Raw genomic sequence first — 17,821 nt, 5'->3', positions numbered from 1 at the left:
ACAGAGCAACTTTAAGAATTACCTTCATATTCTTACCAGTCTACAAAGTATTGTAAGATCACTCTTGCATTTTTCTTGTCCTGGTGCTGATCACAGTGGTCACTGGGTCACTGACATTTCAAAAGCAATGACAGTTTGAAAATATTTGGCATATTTTTTACACCTTTCCTTTGGAACAACGAAAACCTGTACTATTTCAGCCAACAGAAACAAAATGGGTTAGCATCTAAATGTGTTTTTGCCTCATTGGTCTGCTTTGGAGTTTTTTCTAAACTAAACTTTCATAAATCCTGACTACCCCAATCTCTGATGTTAACAAACAGCCATAAATATAAAAAGTATGGGCTGTATAACCAAGCAAAATTAGTTAATCACCTCTTTAACCCTAATTAAAGCTTTGAGTGATCTGGAAAACGCCCTGCCTTTCTCTGACAGGTGAAACAATTACACCCATCAGTCGACAATGCCTACAGGCCGCTATCTTTAATATTTAACATCTTAAAAGTACTGGAGAGGCTGTTAGTGACCCATGAAACGAACCAAGAAAGCACCTGTCAGAATCCACTGCAGATTACTAATAGTCCCTGGGTTGGAGTTGAAGATGCCATCTTCTACAATCTTTTGAGAGCTGACTCATCTGGAAAAAACATGCAGTGCTTTTAAAATCAGTCCCTTTAAATTCTGGAATTCCTTTAACATTTTTACTCTGCTTTGTTATGTTGTACACTCTGATTGATTCTGACTCTCCTGTACCGAACACCTCAGCCTTCCAGGCCACTTTAAGATCCCATCATCTATAGAATTTACTTTGCACTACGGAATTTTGTTAGTAGTTAGTAGAAGCTGGTGTAACATGTTTCAACTTATGATAAGAACAATTACCTCATGCTGAATGCAAGTAAGCCAGTTGAGAAAATAGGGATGTAATGGTACATATAAGGCTCAGTGTACCTGTATCAGTTAGATACAGGTTCAGTACAGCCAGAAAATAAATAATCAATCAATCAATCAATCAATCATCTATCTATCTATCTATCTATCTATCTATCTATCTATCTATCTATCTATCTATCTATCTATCTATCTATCTATCTATCTATCTATCTATATATATATATATATATGTTGATTAGCCTTACATCATCATGACCACTAACTGATAAAGTGAATAAAATGGACTATCTACTATTTGTCATGACACATGCAGATGTGTGGGAGATAATAGACACCAAAAGTATATTTGATTATCACAGTTGTGTTAGGAGCAGGAGAAATGGGCTAGCATAATAACTTGGGTGAAGGCCAATTTGTGATGGCTAGAAGACTGGGTCGGAGCACCTCCAAAAGTGAGCAGTTCCTGGTTTGCAATGGTCAGCTCTCCTGCGTCCTGAACCAACAGACAAGCTGCTGTAGCTGAAACTGCAGAAGACGTTATTGCTGGTTCTGATAGCAATGTATCAGCATGTGGTTGGATAGGTGCAGATCAGCTAGCATGCCTATTTTGATTAATCTACCGCCAAAAACATCAAAAGCGGGCATTTGAGCATCGGTACTAGACCAGAAAACTATTGAAAAAGGCTGCCTGTGCTGATTAATTACATTTTTAAAACAAATGGGATGACTGTATGAGTGTGCCTTGTAAACCTGTGGAAAACATGACACCAAACTTGACCATGTGAAGATGACAAGCTTGCAGACACAAAGTTATGCTGTAGGCAAAGCTCAGCTGAGAAAACTTAGATCCTGCCTTCCATGCATGTGTTATTTTGACATGTGCCGTATGTACCAAAGCATTGCCACGGGCTATGCAAAGCCTTTAATGAAAATGGTACTCCATGATGGACTATTTCTGCAAGATAATCTGTGCAGACACCAAGCAAAAATGTTAAAGGGGTGGTTTGAGAAGAACAGCAAGATTGTGCTGACTTGGTCTATGTATTCCACAGTCAGTCCCATCGAGCAACTGTGGGATGAGCTGGTAAAACTCGTCAAATCAATGGAGCCTCCTGCACTTGCGTGATGTGCTGTTAACATCTTGGTGGCAGTTATCATACCACACCTTCAGGAGTCTCTTGGAGTCTATGCCTCAATGGGTCAGAGCTGTTTGGCAGCAAAGGGAGGATCAGCAAGATTTCTGAATAGGTGATCATAATGCTATGGTTGGTCTTTGTGTACGTCCTTTATCAGAGAGCGTGTACCACACCATAACGTCTCCCTGTGCCACTTCAGTATGAATACCAGCATTTGGTCACTATGTGAAAACAAAGACATGGTAATATCCATGAGTTAGGAGAACGCTGTTTAGTTTGAACCCTTTTATTGGGGCAGCAGCATCAGTGGGACATAATTTAGACTTAAATGACACTAAAGGCTGGCAACCCACACACCGTAAGGAACAACATTGCACCTTCTGCATTTGATATACCAACACAACGCCATTGGCCATTTCATGTCAGTCATTTGATTTCAATCAAATTAGCTCATGTGTTCTAGCAGACCCTGCAGTTCAGTTATGTGTTAGTGCAAACTGGTTGTTCTGCAGAATGTGCACAAATCAAAAGCTTCGGCAAGGATAATGCAGCCCTCTTTAACACGCTGTCTGTCCCACGTGTTGAAGTTGAGACGTCTGTAGCATGGGAAAATATCAGCACTATTATTGTTCCTGGGGTAAATCTGTCTTTGATAAGTATGTCTAAATGGTGCCTGAAGAGAAATAAAATAATATTCCCACGTTCACATTTTGATGACTTCCCAAACTCATCTAAAATGACTCAACTCAGACGGTGATTCTTCAGTGGTTTCAATGAACTCTCTAAGAGGTATAGCATCCCTTCCTGATTCTGTTTGAGGTTCGGGCCGACTCCTTTTCCGCTAGCTTAGTGGATTATGACAGTGATGCAGCATGAGGCCTTAATCCCCTCACCAACTATACCCCCACCCCACTTTACGTTAAGCCCCGTGGCGAGAAACTTTCTGTTTGTCTGGTGCCAACCAAAAGTCAGAGCCAATTTTGGATGGCATAAAAGCAAAGAGTGTTAAAACATCCAGCGCTGACAGCCAGCTCCACCCTTCAGGTTTCCTACCAGCCCATTATTATGGCACTGTGAAGTAAACAAATAATACATGCTGAGATGGATTCTCCAGTTGATCTATTTCAGTCACAGCCTCTGAAGAGCAAAAGGGAAGAACAGCACTGAAACAGGTCATTCCTACACGTTCTTAGAAAAGCTGAAAGCAGATTTATTGCAGATCTACTGACAAAAATCAATTAGTACACAAATACCTTTCTACAGAAAAGAGAAAGGGTCTCTAACTACAAACATTCACTAGATTTAGTTAAGTTTAAGACCTTTTGGAAAACTTGAAGGCAGTTCTTACTCCATGTGCGCAAAATACAGTCTAATTAAAATAGTCAAAAGTAAAAGCCATACTTTGTTTGTCAAAGATTAATGTTTAAATCTCAGTTTATTATATGGGGTTGTTTGTTTTGGCACCAGGAGATTTTTAGTTTATCTCTTCAGAAAAGGCCCTGCAAAGAGCACATTCATTTCAATAGCTAATTCAAAGCTCCTAATTGTATCATCGCTCTTCAAGGTTAAGAAATGGAATCCGAATTTTAGTCTAAGCACTGAGGAATTGGGAGAACAGAGAACTAAAAAGGCTCTTTCAGGCTGAAGTGTTGAGCTTCATATTTCTCTGGAAATTTTTGTCTCTGTTTATGCAAACTATGGGAGATTAAATAGAGGTAAATATTTCTGTGAAAAAGTGTCACTATTCAAACCCCATTAACTTTTTGCCACTTTAAAATGTAAAATCTCTAACATACTTTATTGTGATTTTTTTGAGAGATCAATATAAAACTGCATGTAACAAACAGTGGGACTGAAAAGCATCCATGATTTGAGTTTTGCAATTTTATTTTATTTTTTTGTCAAAACAACTCTGAAAAATTGCAACATAAATATGTATTCTTGTCTTTTTAATAAGATACCCCTGGATAAAATTCAGTGCAACCTACTGAAGTTAGAAGTCATCCAATTAGTAGATGGAGTCTACCTGTGAGTAAATTTTACTTGAATGAATAGAACTGTTCTGTGAAGGCCTCAGAGAACATTAGTTAGAGAACATTAGTGAACAAACTGCATCATATATAACGAGGAACAGAGCAGACAGGTCAGGGAGAACATTTAGGAGGAGTTTAAAGCAGCTTTGAATATCATACAGCGCACTCTTCAATATGTTATTTTAAAAAAAGGAAAGAGAACGGCGCAGCTGCAAACCTACCAAGACGTGGTTGTCCACCTAAACTGAGGATGAGGTTATTATTGGGGACTCTGAAAGCTGCCGATCCTTTCACTTGACTTTACCGTCACACCATTCTAGCATTTTGTGGTTAAAAGTCAAATCATGAAAAGGTTACTAGCATGAATACTTTGGCAAGACAGTGTAGTTCTAATTAAGAAAGAAAACTAACAAAACATGCCCCAGAAATTAAAAAAAGCTAAAATCTCTCAAAACGATCCAGTTCTACATATATGAGTGCAATAAGGAGGATAGATGGTCATTTAGAGCTGTGCAGTGTAACTGCACTGAAAGGTCTGACAAAAGACGGGAAAGGGCAAGTTTTCGTGCTGAAGTCACTCGTCATTTTCCACGGCTTATCGTGATTTAGATCCCTCTCTACTTCACAATGCTACCTATGCTGAAAACAATAAAGGAACTGTACTTCTTGTCATGCTACAAGAGAGCAGAGCAATAGCAAAAAATTAAGGTAAAACTAACCGGACCAACAAACAAGAGAGGAGACTGAGAAGTATTAAGGCCAGCGTTTACCCAATACACAGCAACTGACTGATCCAAATGTAAGTAATTTAGAACGTATCAGTTCTAAAAGAAGAGAAGAGGAAAGTGTGTAGAGATACCCATGCTGATAGATAACGGTTAGGTAAGGCGGGGGCAAAGGAAACCACCAAGAAGTATTTGCAAGACCATTCTGAGTATTTGAGGCCACTTAGATGGGAAGAGGGCACCATCTATGGCTGCCAGGTGTGTGCACTAAATTCATCCACCATCCATTCTACTTTACCTGCTCCTAAGAGGAGTTTATTGTGGGCAAAACATGGTACACACCTCTCCCAGAAGACCTGAACTCCTTAAGAACAAGAAAAACAGACTAAGAAAGGAGGACAGCGTGAGTACTGAGTAGGTTTAAAAAAGCAGCATATCTACAAGCTAATGGGGTGGTTCACATTTTATTTGTGTTGATGCTTAAGAATTACAAGCAAACCTGATATTATTCTATTGCACTAAAATAAATAATTAATTAAGTGATTTCCCTGGACTTTGTGCATGCAAACCGGACTAAATAAGTTTGAATAATGGTTTACACTACCCTTGTCTAAGCATTTAAATCTGATTAGTTTGCCTTTCTCCCCTTGTCAATAGCTCCTGCGGTGAAATCCCTGCAATCTGTTTATAATCAGGATGGGTAATCAGAAAACCACACAGGCGCACCCTGTTTCTCATACAAACAAGAACACATGAACATGAGATTAATGTTGATTGCAAAGAATATTCAAGGCAAGCTTTTGACACTTTTCATTAATAAAACATCTTTGCATAGTTTATTAAATAAAGCAGCACTTGCAAACAAGTCACATTAGACTTTGGAGTCCCATTTTATGAGTTCCAAATGTCACATTGACTTTTCATAACTTAGGGAAGCTTTTTGGAAAGACTGGGATATGGAATACAAGAGGTCGAAAAAGGCCTCTAAAATCTGGAGTCATCAGCGGTCATTGGCTGTGGCTAGATAGAACAAGCAATCATGCACGCTAATTGTCATACCTAAGGACAATTTTAGTATTCAATTGACCTAACAGATTTTCTTTTGGACTGCTGAATAGAACCCACACCTGCAGAGAGAGAACATACTAAATCCATGCAGAACAACAGCTGGCCTCCATTTGAACACAGGACCTCATTGCTGCAATGCAACAATGTTACCAACTACACCACTATCTAATTAATGATCGTTGGTCTATCTTGGGATGATTTTATATTTCAATGCTCTATATAAATAGTGTATAAATGCCCCCAAGTGGTCAAATAATTATTTTCCAAATTATTCCAAAGACAGAGCCAACTCCCCCAAGAGCAGCCGACTGCAGATGTAGCCACTCCAGCTCTGATGATGGAAGAGAATATTAATCTGCAATGAAAGAATGCCTGCGTATCATAGCACGAGAGTATGTCTTGTGTCAACTTGATGTACATTTCAGAGGAGCATGTGTGAGGTATATATAGCATGTGATGGGGGTATGAGGGTGGTCCCAAACTTGGGTCTGAGGAGGTTAATCAATCAGTTGGGTCTAATTTGTTGAACCAGGAACATATTAAAACATTACACAACATTATTATTATTGCCAACGGTATGATGGCAGGGTTCTTCTACACAGAGCAATAAAGTAAGATGCTCAGTTGTAGCTATAGACCTGCCAGCTTCTCTGAAAGACAATAAGTTGGTCATGATAAATAAGACTGCTGTTTCAGCCGAACAGGATGAGCTTGTTTCTCCCTCTATCCAGACTTACTGAATCATCCAACTTTATTTGTAAACAAACATAATGCTTGGTTCACACCAAAAATGCTTACAATTTCTAACCTAAAACACACATCTCTAACCTAATCTAAAAAAATCTAACTACTAGCCTTTCTTGCACACCTCTCAAATAAGAATGTTAGCATTACTTTGGAAAAGGTACAACAGTAACCTTTTGTTAGGTGGAGGCTATGGACACCCCCCCCCCCTCCCCTCCTTTTTTTGACTTATTTTCAGTAGTTTTGCATTTGACCAGGGTCAGTGTCACTACTGGTAACATGAGGCAATACTTTGACCCTACAGAGGATGCACAGGCAGTCCATCTCCCCTTCATTGATATGGGTCATTGCCAGAAAGTTTGCTGACTGTGTCTCCCAGCACAGACTCAAGAGTATGGAGGAGATTCTAGACGCCAGGGAGTTACTCTAGGAGAGCTGGACAGGGTTGTTGGAGGTCCTTAATCCATCAGCAGGACTGGTACCTGCTCCTTTGTGCAAGAAGACGACTCAAGGCTTCGCTCAAAGTTTCATTCTTCCCAGCTGCTTAATGAACTCAACTCAATGTAGAGTTCTGAGTGCCTGCAGAACCCCACAAAATTACCCACAGTGGGCTACTAGTATGAAGAATCTGACCAAATAATTAGAAGCAGACTTCATGAGGGTGACCTGACGGCCCGACATCCTTTAGTAGGCCCTGTGCTCACTGCCTGGTACCATGGTACTGGGTTTTGAGATGATAATTTGAGATGAAGCAATTGCTACCATTGACTGGTCTGCATGCTCTCGTGATTTAGGTCCAAAAGAAAGTCCCCAGAACATCATGTTTAGGTCCATCTGACGCTGCCAGGAAACCATAAGAAACATGCAAACTACTCAGCACAAGTTTTAGTTGCTGCAATGACATTTTAACAAATTGGACTAGCCTGCCGTATCAGTTCTTCACTTTCTCTGTGACTTTGGATTCTGTCCCCTGTGAACTATACGCTGGGGGGAGGTGGGGTCGAGTTCTGGTGTAAGCCTAAATGATAACTTTTAACACGTTTTGCTCTTCTCCTGGCTATCGTTCCACTGAACAGGCGCTATTAACAAATGCTCACGCTGCATTACAGACAGTGGAAGCCAACTAAAATATGTGTCCGCATCCACATCTCGCATCGCGGCGAAAGTGTTTCTAAACTGTCTGACTGTGTTGTCTGTTTGAGCCTCGGTGCTCTTTGCTCCTCTTCTCACCCCTCCCCATGTGGGCTATTGCCAGTGGCCAGCTTTCAGAAGATGCATCCCTGCGCTTTATTTTCTTCCTGCATGGTGCAAAAGTTCCCAAAAAGATATAAATATGAGAGTAGTTGTGTCATCTTATTTTGATAAATTTTAATAACCCCTAACAGCTCGGAAAAACTGCTTGAGCTAACGGCTGGAGTTCCCTTAGAAAAAAAAAGAGTGCGCTTGTGTGTCGGCTTCCCTAACACAGTGGTTGCTAGGTGATTGTTGCGTTTAATGCAATGGGACGTTTTATACAACTAGTCCACAGATGTCAAAAAACACCTCATGTGCCGGAGCAAGACGAAATATAAATAACGACAACCACCGCAGAGGTTGATGCTAGGCATGAAAAGTATCCCTTTGTCTAGAAAAAGCATTGATATAAAGTTTTCTGCTCAATCAATACATGTAGTCTATAGTAAAATATCAAAATGCGTTGTTTGGATGTAGACTTTGCTTTTTAAAAATGTATGAATATCTTTTTTTGTAAAATGTGCAATGAGAATTATACCAAACAATAGCCTCATATGCCCCACACAGGTTCTGGATCTCAATTATAATAAATTGGAATTGCCAAAATCAGCCTTTTTATGTACGGCTGGGAATGGGGGAGGGGGTGTATTGTACTCTTGTGAAAATGTTGAGAGTTAAAACTTAGTAGAATATACTTTGCATAAAAAACACGTGTGCTATGAACACCACACAGCTTTGATACGGAAAGGAACAGGCTCGTCTGAAAGCCTTCATTATCTTTCTGTCTATGCGGAACGCTCCTCCACAGATAGAAATCAAGACGTTAACGTGAAGATATTTTCTAATAAGAAACGTTCTTCAACAGACATAATTTGGTGTAAAGGCAGTCAAGCATTGCCATGTTGAAAAAACCCTCATCAGCTTCCCATCCCTTGACATTATGCAATTAGTTAGCTGTCAGTCTGATGACCACTCAAATGGAACAAAGACGGGATGTGGCTAACTCCAGGCACCATGAAAAGGCACAATGCAGCTCTAAGTGAGAGCCATTAAAGCTATTTTTCATGCTGTCTGATTATTTTATTTTTGGACGGTCTTACATTTTCTTTTAGCAGCGTTTGCTCAGATAGTCACTTGATACCAATGTGGTTCAAAGCAATGAGATTGTGCAAGAATTTTCTTCCAAACAAGAAAATGTTTGTTATTTTTAGCTTTGAAAATTTTAATATCATGTAATACAATAAAGTGAATCAATCTATAACCACTAAAAAAAACGTTTTAAATGTAAAAGATTAAAGGAAAAGAATGGTGAAGACAAAGAAAAAGAAAAGCCAAAAATAATGTTTTTTTTTTTTCTTTTCTAAAAGGCATGTTAAATTTGTTTATGTCAAAATGACTTATTTTCTTTATGACAGAGTCAAATAAATGGCCAAGTCCTGGCAGATGGATAAGATTTTGAGACCTTTACACTGACTAGGACCTGTCCAGGTTGTACCTCAGCTGTCACCCAAAGATACACTGGCATGATGGCCGAAGACACAGATTTTAACAGAAAAAGAAGCAGAAATTATATGTAAAACAGAACAATCCGTGTATATAGCTAAATTTTTAGCATATTTTCAGTCGAGCGTCTACAAACACAGATAAACCAAAAATGTTCTCCAGCTTCCTCATAAGATGGAATATATCTGGAAAGTTCAAAAGAGGCAAAAGTTTTACAGAAACTGAAGAACGCACACGCTTTACGAAAGAAACATGTTATTTTCTGAAAGGAGCAGCAAATCCATCTAGACGAAAGGGAGCACGGATCTCTAGATAACACTGCAGGGATCATGGACCAGGCTGAAATAAGGGGATTTGATTAAAAATAAAAAGCACTTTGAAGTCAACCAAAGAACATCAGACCACTGGGGAAGGCTGCTGGTACATTCAGTAATCTCACTGCTGTCAACATTGTGTCTCACACAGACAGGGATGGAGACTTCATGTCATGCAGTGCAAACTATGCCTATTTGTTTATGCAAACAAGGTTTGAAATGTAGGTGCTAAAGAAGTATAGGTGGACATATGTACAGATTTGCTTCTTTTAATCTGTACTCAGTCAGTTGTCTTTTAATATTGCCCAAATATCCCTGTGCACAAAAAAACAATAAACATACTGTAAAAAAACTGTATGGCCAGTCTACATTACTTAGCCTTATTTAAAAAAGCAACACATTTTAAATCAGAACACTGACATTTCAACACGTTCCACAGATTTCTGAAAAAGCATGAATGATATGACCTATAGTCATTCATCTAAACAAGAGCTACAGTTAGGAAAAGTTTTAGGACTTAAAGCTACTACATATAAGAGCTATATAAATGGTTGAATTAAGTGGTCAAGATAAAATCAAACGTGTAGTGAATAATATTGCCTGTTTAGCTCCTAATGCGCTGTGGCAGTAAAGAAGTATTTGTGGCAAAGGATTCTAAAGGAAATGTTATGGGGATAGCAGAAGGGAAATCAGTCTGACTCAACATCTAACGGTAGAACTACTGCAAGCCAGTGAAAAATAACAGATCATTCTCAAAATGATCTCAAGTCTTGCATCCCAGCCCTTCTTAGTTTTTAACGACTGTTCCAATAAAAAAAAACAAAAAAACAGCGTGCATCCCTATTAATCCCTGCAGCCCTGTTGATTAGTAGCGAACTGCGTATCGATTGCTATTTTTTTTTTGCTTTTTAAATTTAATATTTATGTTTCATTCAGTGTTTTTTTGCTAGATCATGTGAATATATGACACACTAGCCAGGATGTTTAGAAACATTCTCCTCATCATTTGATCGTAATTCACTTTTGGGAGTTGAGTAGATTCTATTATTCAGTCCTCCAGCAACCATTCCTCATCTATCTTACATAAAGCACCCTGTCGATTCAAGGAGAAACTGGATCAGGGCTGAGAGATCATGGAAGAAAAGCGAAATCGAAATTGAATGCCGTTGCATTGAAACTTACTGCTTCTTCATAGGTAAATTGAAAAAATCGAGAGCTGTTTACTTTTCAAATTTCAGAATATAAATGGGAGAAATGCAAATTGCTGCATGAACTGTACTTCTTTTGTTCAGTATAGCCACACATCCTCAGTGCCTCAGCATGTTCAGAAGAGCGGGAATTATTTTGCCAGACCCCTATTTCCTTCATATCAAGTGTTTTCTTCACCTACCTGTGTGACCAGGGGCTCCAGAAGCCTCTCCACAGTCAAGGTGCGGATTTCAAGACTCTTTGGGTCCCATTTCAATAGAATAGGTGAAGTGGCAGTCGTCATGGTCTCTGTTGGGATAAGAAGAATGGAAATAGTCACTTGAAAAACAACATTGTTGCAAGTTGTCTGCAGGAAATATCAGAACATCATTTATACATTCTGGGCAGTGGTGGCCTAGTGGTTTGAGCATTGCACTTAAGTCCCAGAGTTTCTAAGTTCAACTCCCACAGACTGCCACTCTGGGTGCCTGAGCAAGACCCATAACCCCAGACTACTCCCTGGGCGCTGCACAGTGGCAGCCCACTGCTCCCCAAGGGGGTGGGTTAAATGCAGAAGTGAATTTCTCCATTGTGAGATCAATAAAGTTCAATTATATTATACAAGTTTTAAGCTGCGTGGCAGTGGCACTCTGAAAACATACAGAAAAACTGGTGGTTCTGGGCAAATCATACATTTGCCAATTTGTTCTGCCATTTTGTCCCAACCTACTTTCATTTCATACCCAGACACTTACTATTCTTTACTCACTTACTTAACTTTCACATAATTTATTATTTAAGTATATTAGTTGCCTGAAAAGTGCTCATATCTCATCTATACTTTGAATAATAGTTAATTATCTTCATGAGACCTTTATCTAAAACAATATTTGCAGTTATTTGAATATATTTTCCCACCTGGACCACTTCATTATCTCATCTTATGAAATATAAAGAATATGACAACTTGTCAGGCCAAAATAGCATCTTGTGACTTCTTGTGGGTGGATATAATTTGTTGGAGTTCCCTAACCCTATTTCCATGTACTTATAACACAACAAATGAGTCAGCCGCAAAATCAAAACAAAATCAAAACTTGTAGGAATTACCATAAAATCTCGAGAAATCAATGAGGTACCTTGTTGACTAAATAAGAGACAAAAAGAATCTGAACCAGAAAGAAGCTATCGTGACTGGGAGTTTTGCAACTCAGTGGCTCACTGGGAGTTTGAGCTTCCAGGGAAGTAAACATCAGGAGGTGCTGATCAGTCACAAGCTTACTTGGGATAACATGGCAGATTTATTATTTTAGACACCTAATAATAAAAAAAAATTAAAAAGTATTTAGAGAAAGCTAAAATATACAAGATATTTTGAATAATTTCACAATTTTGTGTTTGATACATAATGTCAGTAAATTTGAGTCATAGTTTTGATGTCGTCACTGTGTATCTGCAATGTAGAAAGTCATAAAAATAAGAATAAGCCACTGAATGACAAAGGTGAGTCGCAACTTCTTATACATATTGTATATATATATTAGTTTTTTTTAACCACACAGTTTTAAGACATGGGGAGACCAAAAATATCAAAAACTGTCACTGATAAAATACTGTTTTCAAATTCCAGGCTTCAAACATGGAATCTTCTTCTTTTTCTTCTTGTGGCTTTTTCCCTTTCTGGGGTCACCACAGCGAGTCATCTGTCTCCATCTGACCCTGCATTTCCTTGTCCTCTTTCACTACATCTATAAATCTCTGCTTTCCTCCGGGTCTTTTCCCCGGTAGATCCAGCCTCAACATCCTGCTGCAGATGTACGCACTATCCCTCCTCTGTACATGTCCAAACCATCTCAGTCTGGCCTTTCTGGCTTTATTTCCAAAGCAACATGAGCTATCCCTCTGATGTACTCATTACTGATCCGATCCATCCCTCCACAGAAAACCTCAACATCGCCATCTCTGCTATTTCCAGCTCTGTCTCCTGTCTCTTCCTCAGTGCCATTGTCTCACCACCGTCTTGTACATCTTGCTTTTCATTTTCACCAATACTCTTATCACACAAGACACCTAACACTTTTTTCCGCCTGTTCCAGCCTACTCGGACATGTTTCAGAATTTGACATATTTATCATAATTTAATGTTATTCAAATTAGCAAAATTAGATAATTCACATGAGAGATTCTCTCACAGTCCCTTTGTTTATACATTTGTCAAAACATGTAATGTCCCGACAGCTTAGCCAAGAAGAATATGGAGTCTATTTCACTTCCCCTTATTATGGGAAATGTGTTCTGTGGTTGAGAGGAATATTGTCCCAATTGCACAACTGACTTCATTCAATTAAAGGAATTATACCTCACCTCCTGTTAAAGTAACCCTGTGTGTAAACTGGAGATACGTAATCACCAAAAGGAAAAAAGAGTGTCAGAGGGAGTTGGGGGTGGGGTGGGAGGGGGGTCTGTGAAGGATGGGGGAGACATCATCAATCTGGGTGTGTTCCTATCAGATCCCTTCGGGGAAAGGAGGGACATACCAACATTTGGTTTTAGCCAATCACACATGCATAAATCTCTGCAAACATATCGAAGTAACCACGCACACTTATGAATAGGTGCCTACCACTGGGTCAACTGAACCAGCCGCTCACCCATTTTTAATAGAGGGAGTGAAAATTTAGGTTTGTCCACTTTTTAACCCGACAAACATGATTACTCCTTCGAAAAGTGTGTTGCAGTATCAAAAATGGTCTCAGGTTTTCAGTACTATACTCAGTATGGGTATTAAGTTAGAATTTATTGTATTCTACATACACATATATTATTATTCGAGAAGGTGCATCCTAACTGAACTATATATATATATATATATATATATATATATATATATATATATATATATACACACACACACACATATCCATCCATCCATTTACCAAACCGCTTAATCCCTCATGGGGTTGCGGGGGTTGCTGGTGCCTATCTCCAGCGTTCACTGGGCGAGAGGCGGGGTTCACCCTGGACAGGTCGCCAGTCTGTCGCAGACATATATATATATATATATATATATATATATATATATATATATATATATGTATATGTCGTATATACACACACATATATATATATATATATATATATATATATATATATATATATATATATATATATATATATATATATATTATACACACCACCCAGCTGGGTCTAACTCTAGTCCCAGATACGTTAAAAGTCAAGTGTTTCAGCAAAGCGCTTCGAGTTCATTAAAACATCCCTATTATGAAAGTTCAAAAACTCTATCAATGTGTGATAAAAGGTTATTTTGCGTAATTTGGAAGGTGCGCTGGGACATTTTGATGGGAGGAAAATCAACTCTTATATATGTAAGATCAAATCAGTGCATTCAGCAGACTATGAGCGGATTATAGAAAGTTACAGGTACAAAACATCCCATAGTGGGTACAGGCTGACACATGGTACCAAATCTCTCTCATAAAAGGCAGAAACAAAAGAATTGCTTAAAGTTGAAAAGGTGAAGGCCTAAAGTGACTTACAAAAGAGTGTAAAGCTACATATGTTCCTCTGGAGCTACTGGGACCATTTCAGCGGACAGAAACATTTGACTGCGGCAGACTCAGTACGGCCCGGCTTTGTCAATGGTGGCTGCTTTTGTGAAGCCACATTGTGATGGGAATCGCTTCTATTGAAGGCCACGTTTTAGGGGTGAGGGGGATGTGGCGGTTGAGTAACACTCAGCAAATTCTGGCTCTATTCATCAAGTAAAGCAAACCTGTAGGACAACAGTGAAGCAAACAGAAATGGTTGGTCAACACCCTTACCATTAGAAATGAACTTTACATTATAAAATACAAATGTAATAGGAAAATATTGATTTCTACAATATTCAACTTACCTAAATTGTTAAATTTTGCTCCTATTGGAGAAGGATGTTATTCTTTGTTTGGAGCTAGTTGTTATTCAGCAGAGGTTCGGCCTGCATTTGTTCATAGTCTGAGCAGCATTTTGATTACTTTAACATTGTTGGTAAAGACACTGAAACGGTGCAGGTCTGTGCTGCAACGAACTTCAGTGAAAACATTAAGAACAAATAGTAAAAAGGGAGCAAAAATAAAAAAAATAAAACGTTTCCGGGAGTTTATCCACTTAGCAAACCCAAGTATCCTACAAAAGAGGTCTAGTCTGTGAAGACAAAATGAGAAATACGAGTCCCAACTAGATGACTCAGAAGCCAGTTTTTCTTTTTTTTTGGCTTTTAATACTCTTCCATGTTGGTGTTTCAAAAATCATTCACATTTAGCAAAAGTTATATAAGGTTACTCCAGAGGCTAAACAGCTGGCATGTGTGCACTCTGTTTCAGCAGTAGGCTGTGTGTACTGGGCCAGCTGGGACTGACTGAGTGTGCTGCCAATGTAAGTGAGGCAAAAGGGAATATAAAATGTGCATAAGTGTGACATATCTGGGCCAGGGGCTTCTTATACTACACACAGTGGTTTAGCCTGGATGGACAGAAGGAAATCTGATAACACTGATCAAATTACTGCCCATCCCTTAACACAGTGGTCTCAGACTCAGATCCTTGAGAGCCTTTAACAACCTTTACATGTGTCCCTTCCCTCGGCCAACACACCTGAATCAAATGGCTGAACTGCCTTACTAGCGTGCAGTCGAGCTTTACAGAGCTCCGCTAATGAGCTCATATTAAAATCACGTGTGTGGAAGCAGAGACAAGAGGACATGATCCTGAATATTTCATAATTTAAGTTTCCAGCACAGGAAATGTCTAAAGGAAATCCAGATCCAGATTTTATAGATAGATAGATAGATAGATAGATAGATAGATAGATAGATAGATAGATAGATAGATAGATAGATAGATAGATAGATAGATAGATAGATAGATAGATAGATAGATAGATAGATAGATAGATAACAGCATTACTCGTACAACTTTTGAGTTGCAGCATCAGTCCCTGAAATGTTTTTTTTTTTTTTAGATTAAACAAATCTATAAAACTTCAGGAGAAATGTTTGTAGAAATCTGAACAGGAAATTAATTATTTTCAGTCCTTTTTTATTGATACCAATTTTCAAAACTTTGTTAATAAACACAATTTAACCAGGCTCAATGTTATATCATTTGTGTGATTTTTTTTTTTTATTTATTTATTTTATTTCCTTGTTTCTCCTCAGCAGTGCCTTTTAATGAGCAGTGTGAGTTTAGGCGTGGCTTATGAAAGGTCAGCACTCGTGCAATCTGCTTCCCATAAATTAAGCCAAGCAGTGCAACAGCAATTATTTTTGCCTGGGTGCACTTATGGCCTTTGTGTAAACCAAGTTAACTAACCGCCAGACGCAGTTATTCACATGGCGTTGGCAAAAACAAAAGCCTCCCTCTCTTCCTCCTCTAAAGTAAATGTAGTTTGTGGGGAAAATTGGAATAGGGAATACAACAAATAAAAAATAAAAAAGATACTTTTGTCATTTTTATTTCAGCTCAGTGGAACCATTTTGATATCAAATATCTGTCCGTCAGCTGACAAAAATATAAATTGGGAAAAGCTTGATATTGGTAATCTGGAATTATAAGAACAAGGTAAATACATCAGACATCTAAAAGTCACACCAAAAACAATGAATCAAACTCCACATAGCTTTAATGTTGCTTATTCAACAAATCTGATTCAAATAGTATCAAAATAACCACTGACTGCCTCAACAAGAACATAAAAGGTTACTTAACCACTGTAAAAAAAAAATAACAGATCAATATCAAGTGATTTTAATTTAGTATTTTTTATTACTATTTTATAAAAAGAACTGGCAGGTTTCACTAAGTACTCCTATTCAGCAATTTGTTTCAGAGCTGCAAAGCAGGCCTTTTAATGCCCAATTCATCACTACGGTGCAGATACTGTGCCTGCTGAGTTTGGCAAAGAAAGCTCATCAACGTGTGGTTGTGTTGTTAATTAGGTTTCTTGTTTTTGTGTTGGTCAAAAAAAAAAAAGTACTGCAGTTGTCTCAGTTCATTTATCATGTCTGCCTACTCAAGATAAAATGTCTTGAGTGTTGATGTGTTCTGGTATAGGAATAATTGATGAAGAGAACTGGAATCAATGATACTTCCAGCAATGGGTAAGTCACCAACAGTGTACCCAAGAGAAAAAACACAGACCTACAATGCACATGAAGCCAAACTTTCCCTTATTGCTTACTAAAAATACTTTATATACACCTTTCAAAAAAAAAAAATAAACACACACATACACAGATGGAAGAGTGGAGATTGTCACTGCAAAACATATGCAAACATTATTTGTTCTTCCTAGTATTCACTACCATCTAAAGCAACTTAGAAGTGCATTTGAAAGCAGAACAAGCTGTGTAACCGTGATCATTAAATGTGGGCACAGAGCAGGTATGGAAACTGTGGATTTCAAATTTTGGTAGGATACTGGCACCATTTATTGTGATAACAATTAAAGTGATGATATCAAGTTTTTAAAAATTGATCACTGCCTGTAGAGCTCAGACTGTATGTCACTTCAGCAAGTCGTGTAACTTTACCATCACAAAGTAACTACATTTTTAGATATGTTCATATCTATCGACAATAATAATCTAACAGAAGAGAAATAGTAAATGGGACTATCCCTCCCTTTTTGGAAATCAATAGACAGACAGACAGACAGACAGACAGACAGACAGACAGACAGACAGACAGACAGACAGAACAAGCCAAATTTAATTGGATGCCAAAGGCCATAATAGTTTAAGTGGCATAGACTACCAGTCAAAAGTTTGGACTCACCTTTGTCATTCAGCGGCTTTTCCTTATTTTTTTTACTTTCTACATTGCAGATACAAAGTGAAGACATCAAAACTATGACTCAAAAGTATATAGAACTATGTATCAATTAAAAATTTGTAAAATAACTAAAAAAAAAATTGTAAATTTTTG

At 38.3% G+C, this 17,821-nt stretch overlaps 1 protein-coding gene across 2 annotated transcripts in view; it reads right to left on the bottom strand.

Annotated features, from left to right (window-relative positions):
• ctnna2 (catenin (cadherin-associated protein), alpha 2) overlaps window positions 1–17,821 on the bottom strand; it is a 378,523-nt gene that overhangs the window by 335,404 nt on the left and 25,298 nt on the right. Inside the window, exon 2 of one of the 2 annotated variants that reach the window (XM_036136991.1) lies at window positions 11,041–11,148. In XM_036136991.1, the coding sequence (XP_035992884.1) occupies window positions 11,041–11,142 (102 nt within the window). In that variant the 5' untranslated portion in view covers window positions 11,143–11,148. The remainder of the gene's footprint in view (window positions 1–11,040; window positions 11,149–17,821) is intronic. The other variant, XM_036136992.1, reaches the window with a different exon arrangement.

This window comes from Fundulus heteroclitus, chromosome 5, assembly GCF_011125445.2.
Source record: "Fundulus heteroclitus isolate FHET01 chromosome 5, MU-UCD_Fhet_4.1, whole genome shotgun sequence".
Lineage (NCBI taxonomy): Eukaryota > Metazoa > Chordata > Actinopteri > Cyprinodontiformes > Fundulidae > Fundulus > Fundulus heteroclitus.
Note: the sequence above shows the minus strand (reverse complement) of the source record. Positions and strands in the feature narration are given on the sequence as shown.